General features: G+C 55.2%; 1 protein-coding gene across 6 annotated transcripts in view; it reads right to left on the bottom strand.

Moving 5' to 3' along the window:
* Positions 1–328: 328 nt before the first annotated feature.
* LOC102939986 (ankyrin repeat and fibronectin type-III domain-containing protein 1) overlaps positions 329–6,249 on the bottom strand; it is a 562,352-nt gene continuing 556,431 nt past the window's right edge. For all 6 annotated transcript variants that reach the window (XM_043524023.1, XM_043524024.1, XM_043524025.1 and 3 more), the window contains 2 exons: positions 5,491–6,146; positions 329–1,510 (listed from right to left, as the gene is read on the bottom strand). In XM_043524023.1, the coding sequence (XP_043379958.1) occupies positions 1,223–1,510; positions 5,491–6,146 (944 nt within the window). In that variant the 3' untranslated portion in view covers positions 329–1,222. The remainder of the gene's footprint in view (positions 1,511–5,490; positions 6,147–6,249) is intronic.

Raw genomic sequence — 6,249 nt, 5'->3', positions numbered from 1 at the left:
ACCCTTTAGGTTCTGTTTTCCCGTTGCTGTCACTCAGCTTGGGCCATGAAACTAGATTAGTCAGTTTCACTGTAAGTTTACAATCCTTTTCATTCTCTGATCCTCCAGCCCTACCACAATGCTCTTGTGTGTGGGTTTCCACTGGTTCAGACAATGTTTTAATTCCCCTGCCAAACCTCCTTCCATGGAATTACGGAACACAGTGTCCTTTTAAACAGTCTGCAGGCTGTGGGAAGTCCAGAGTTTAAATTCAGAACCTCATCCCAGTAACATAGGCTATGAAAATGTGCACTATGCATCAGGCCAAGAGAAGGAAAAATGTGATACATTCTCAGCAACACAGCCATCTTTACTATGGACCACAGGAGTTCAAAAAAACAACCTTAGTTAACAAGAGACCTAGTCGCTAACAAAACATCATGCTATTGGAGATACAAGAGAGGCCAATCACAATCACCAGAATAAAACGGTAACCAAAAGAAAGAAAACCCCACAGCACTGCTAAATGCACTGTGGGAAATTCTCTGTAGCAAACCTATAGTGGTAACATCAGTGAGTGTGAATGTGTGTGTGTGTGCACGCGTGTGTGGGATTTCCTTTTGCCTTTAAAACAAGTAAAAAGGATGTCCGGCTTTCACACAGCTCTCGTGTCTCTTACATTTTTTTTTTAAGGGGAAAGAATCAGTTTGTTCCAAGAACTGTGTGCAATAACGTGTTTCTCCAGGTATAGAAACAAGGACAGTTAACAAAACAATCTTCTCTGCAACACCTTTGCAAGCCGCCTCCTTCCCCGATCCACACTCTCCGCGCTGCCTGGATATCTCTGGCTTGTCCTTCAATAAATCCCCAACTTAGATTATCAGGGGGAGGGGGAGAATTATGTATTGCTGCTGCTGCCTCTTTGTGATTTTTTTCTACTCACCCTTCCTCCCTCCCCCCAAAATATTGACTTTCAAAAATCCCATTCCAGCTACTGCTCCCCCCGGAGGCTGTGAGGTCTCCTGTGCTCCACCCTCATCTCTTGCAGTCATAAAAACCAAGTCTTGATGTGTCTTTGGTTAAAAAACCCCACAAACAAGTAATACACAGCCCAGTGTGATCCTATTCCACCCTGGGGATGTCTAATGAGAGGGTATCTGAGTAGGAAGGAAGCATTGGAGACGAGCTGTTTGCTCAGTGGAAGTTGAGGTTCCTCTAGTTTACCCTGTCCATTCCCCTCCTCTCATACTGTGGTCGCTGGCCCGTACTGGAACAAAAGAGGGGATGTCTCTTTGATTCGGACATAGAACCGCCCCTCAGGCCAGGCATTGTGGAGAGAGAGGGGAAAGAAGTCATCGGGCAGCCACTGCTCGGTGTCATCTGACACGAACACTAGTCCAAAGTGATCCAGCTGATCCTCGCTGTAGCAGAAGGCGTCTACGTTGCCCAGCACATTCCGGGAGACCTCATTCATCTCCAGCACCACCAGCTTCACCACCTCTTCTGCCGACATCTTGGTGGTGACGTGCAGCTGCGGAAAGACGGGCAGAGAGACAGATGGTCAGCGGGGAATAAGAGAACCGGGAGGTGTCACAAGCCCACAGGCATGAACCAATGCATCCTGGGCAGATCCCTTGCAAGTGAAAGGACTTAGGGACCTAGCCCCAATCCTGCAAACGCTTGCACACAATGTGAAGCATGTGCAGGATTAGGGCCCTAGTTGGGGGCTAATTCTGTCCTTCTTTGTCCTTGTGACAGTCTGATGGGGACTGCCCTCTGAATTTTAAATCACTGACAAGCAGCTAACCTCCTCTCAGCTTGGGGCTCTCAACTACTGTGGGTATGTCTACACTGCGAGCTGGAGGTGTCATGGCCAGCTCGAGGAGACATGCCCATGCTAGCTCTGGTCCAGCTAGTGTGCTAAGCACTGAGGGTAGCCATGGCAGCAAGAGCAGCGGGGGGGCTAGCCACCTCCAGTACATACTCACTGTCTTGGATGGCGATGGACTTGGGGCAGCTCTAGCCTCTCCCACTTCGGGGGGCGACCCTCTACTGTTAGCGCACCAGCTGGATCAGAGTTAGTGTGAGTATGTCGCCTTGTGCTGGACATGACCTCTCCAGCTCCAAGTGCAGAGGCACAGGCTGGTCCCGAGGGTTTGAAGAAGGCAGCTATCCCCATCAGCACGGGGGGGCCAAGCTCCCGTTTCCCTTGGCACACTCACGAGAGCTATGTGCGGTGCGGTGCAGCTCCTCAGCCAGCCAGTGGGGCTAAGCCGCCTTGCAGCAGCTGAGCACCCAGCCCTGTGTTTTTAGCCTGGCATCCTTGGGGACAACAGAAAATGCTTTAAAGCAGGCGCGTCCTGCCTTGGCAGCACCAAAAGCCAGGCAACTGGGCAGACCCCAAGGGGCAGGCTCAGTTTGCACAGAAAGTGATGGTCACTTTTAAAAGGAAAAATAAACTCAAAGAGTCACATTATCCTCTGCTTGTAACTCCCTGCTAGATAAATAGAGAGCACTCAGTTATCTGCGCTCCCTCGAGGGCCAGAAAAACCTGTAGACGTCAGTGCTGTCCTTCTCTGCAGTTACAAGGGCAGGAGCGGCAGAGGCTGCTCTGTCAGACCCGTCGCTTTCCCAGAAGAGTGAAAGAGATACTTTCAAAGGGAAAGAGGCTCCATGTCTTGAAGGGAGGAAGGGAGCCCACGCCAGAGAAGGGCCAGTGCGAGGGACAGAACACAGCCCTTCCCTGCTCAGACTTGGGAGAGATGCCGGAGAGAAGACTGAGGCTGAAGGAGTGGAGTAAGCCTGTGCTCGGGAGGGCAGAAGGGTACGGCAGGCTGAAGTCAGTTGATGGAGAAAGCTAGGAAGGGTCATTTGGAGCGGGATTCATAGATGGGGAGGAAACCGTCCTTACAGTGAAGGGAGAGCGGTCCCACTTCCGTGAGCAAGAGCAGCCTAGTTGCCAACTTCTTCAGAGTAAGAGAGGAGAGGACCCTTCTTCCTTCTCCCCACACAGGGGCCCCCTGCTGACTGCACAGCTACTTGGCCCTGGGGGCTGAGGGAAGGGAGGGGCTTGCTACATAGGATCAACTGGGGGAGGGGACGGTGACACAGGATAAAGAGCGGGAACACTGCAGGGAGGATACAATGATGTAGGATAAAGAGCGGGAAGGCTGGGGGAGGGGACGGTGAGCCAGGATAAAGAGCAGGAAGGCTGGGGGAGGGGACGGTGAGCCAGGATAAAGAGCAGGAAGGCTGGGGGAGGGGACGGTGACCCAGGATAAGAGCGGGAAGGCTGGGGGAGGGGACGGTGAGCCAGGATAAAGAGCGGGAAGGCTGGGGGAGGGGACGGTGACCCAGGATAAAGAGCGGGAAGGCTGGGGGAGGGGACGGTGAGCCAGGATAAAGAGCGGGAAGGCTGGGGGAGGGGACGGTGAGCCAGGATAAAGAGCAGGAAGGCTGGGGGAGGGGACGGTGACCCAGGATAAAGAGCGGGAAGGCTGGGGGAGGGGACGGTGAGCCAGGATAAAGAGCAGGAAGGCTGGGGGAGGGGACGGTGACCCAGGATAAGAGCGGGAAGCCTGGGGGAGGGGACGGTGACCCAGGATAAAGAGCGGGAAGGCGGGGGGAGGGGATGGTGACCCAGGATAAAGAGCAGGAAGGCTGGGGGAGGGGACGGTGAGCCAGGATAAAGAGCGGGAAGGCTGGGGGAGGGGACGGTGACCCAGGATAAAGAGCAGGAAGGCTGGGGGAGGGGACGGTGACCCAGGATAAAGAGCGGGAAGGCTGGGGGAGGGGACGGTGAGCCAGGATAAAGAGCGGGAAGGCTGGGGGAGGGGACGGTGACCCAGGATAAAGAGCGGGAAGGCTGGGGGAGGGGACGGTGAGCCAGGATAAAGAGCGGGAAGGCTGGGGGAGGGGACGGTGACCCAGGATAAAGAGCGGGAAGGCTGGGGGAGGGGACGGTGAGCCAGGATAAAGAGCGGGAAGGCTGGGGGAGGGGACGGTGACCCAGGATAAAGAGCGGGAAGGCTGGGGGAGGGGACGGTGAGCCAGGATAAAGAGCGGGAAGGCTGGGGGAGGGGACGGTGAGCCAGGATAAGAGCGGGAAGGCTGGGGGAGGGGACGGTGAGCCAGGATAAAGAGCGGGAAGGCTGGGGGAGGGGACGGTGACCCAGGATAAGAGCGGGAAGCCTGGGGGAGGGGACGGTGACCCAGGATAAAGAGCGGGAAGGCGGGGGGAGGGGATGGTGACCCAGGATAAAGAGCAGGAAGGCTGGGGGAGGGGACGGTGAGCCAGGATAAAGAGCAGGAAGGCTGGGGGAGGGGACGGTGACCCAGGATAAGAGCGGGAAGCCTGGGGGAGGGGACGGTGACCCAGGATAAAGAGTGGGAAGGCGGGGGGAGGGGATGGTGACCCAGGATAAAGAGTGGGAAAACTGCGGGGAGGATACAATGACAGGATAAAGAGCAAGAAAGTTGTGGGAGGATGCAATGACATAGGATAAAGAGCAGGAAGGCTGGGGGAGGGACAGTGATTTAGGATAAAGAGCAGGAACACTGGGGAGGGGACGGTGACCCAGGATAAGCCATGGGATCACTGCAAGAGACATTGACCCAGGATACACTGTGGGAATGGTGACCCAGGAGAACACAGAGTCATAGAATCATAGAATATCAGGGTTGGAAGGGACCTCAGGAGGTCATCTAGTCCAACCCCCTGCTCAAAGCAGGACCAATCCCCAACTAAATCATCCCAGCCAGGGCTTTGTCAAGCCTGACCTCAAAAACCTCTAAAGAAGGAGATTCCACCAGCCCCCTAGGTAACCCATTCCAGTGCTTCACCACCCTCCTAGTGAAAAAGTTTTTCCTAATATCCAACCTAAACCTCCCCCACTGCAACTTGAGACCATTACTCCTTGTTCTGTCATGTTGCATTGCATCTAACTGTCGAATTAAACAACTCTCTAGTGGCCCAGAAAGGAGGCCGTGGACTATGGAGTGGTGGAGCATTAGAGGAGGGGAGGGAGGGAGGGAAGATGCATGCCCCTATCGAAATGAGCTCCCTGGACACAGGGTTTCTGCACTGGCCAGTATCTCCATCAACCCCAGCTTCTGGCAAGGCTGCACGCATTGGGAACAGCACAGGCCTGTCTACCTGGCCCTTGCTCCTTAACTCTCCTGCCATCTCTAGCATCAAATCAGCCGCACTGGCACAGAAAAGGTGGGGTACTGCTGCCGACACAGTGGGTGCCAGCTCCTGTCATCTCAGCCTGCTGGGACGTCGGTGGCCATGCTGCACTGTGGAGCAGCTGTGATGGCAGCAGCAAGAGCAGAAAATATTAAGGAGAAAAGCCTCAGTGGGAAGGTTGGACAAAGGCAGTATCTCAGGCCTACGGGCAAAGAGCCCCCTCATCGAGTGCTCCCCCCAAGCCCTATTTACATCGCCAAAGCTGGGCTTTATTGTTGCTGTTCAGAGCAGACTTTCCTGCTGCCCTGGGGGCACGGTGATACCTTAACGCTGGTCTCGTTGGACAGTCCGGTTTCGTACTGAGGACAGACCCGTAAGGTGGCTGAGCCTGGCTTCTTGCCCCGGTTTGCTATGTATCCTGGCTCTGGTGGCTCCTGGAAGGTGCGAGTCCACTCTGCTGAGCGCGTCCGGAAGACAGGTTCAGAGCTTTCAACAACCTGGCTGTGCTCAGGGCTGAAAGCTGAGCCAGTCTCCAGCCTGAGCAAGCTGCACTGGCCTGCTGTCCTGGTTTCTGTTGGGGAGCTATCGACGGAGCCAGGACAGGACTTCCTGGCCACCTGGAAGAGGGGCTTGGGGAAATCCAAGCTGCTAGTGCGGACGCAGTAGGCCTGACGCTTCTCTGTGATGCGGAGGAGCTCAATCTGCCGGCTGGGGAGGACAAAGTCGCTGTCATACAGCTCTGGGGGTGGCCGGGGTTCCTCCGGGAGCAGCGGTGGGGCTTTGAGTTCATGGCTCTGCAGGACGTCAGGGGCACTGTCCCTCAAGGTTCGGGCAATTTTTCTGCCACAGCACTCAGGCCCCGAGGAGTAAACCAGGTCCAGCTCCTTGGGGCTTTGGGCCCTGCTGGAATCATAATCACTGTCTGTAGCCAGGAACACCTCTGATGAGCCCTCCTCATCCGAGATCCCGTGGGAATCTGCTGGGAATGAAAAGGAAGAGTAGGGTCATCATTTCTCTGAGTCAATGCAAAAGGCCAGTGAAGCTGTCTGAGTATGATTTGGAGTTCAGGCAGCAAAAACCAG

This window comes from Chelonia mydas, chromosome 10, assembly GCF_015237465.2.
Source record: "Chelonia mydas isolate rCheMyd1 chromosome 10, rCheMyd1.pri.v2, whole genome shotgun sequence".
NCBI classification, from domain to species: Eukaryota; Metazoa; Chordata; order Testudines; family Cheloniidae; genus Chelonia; species Chelonia mydas.
The sequence above is the reverse complement of the archived record's forward strand: the minus strand, read 5'-3'. Positions and strand labels throughout refer to the sequence as shown.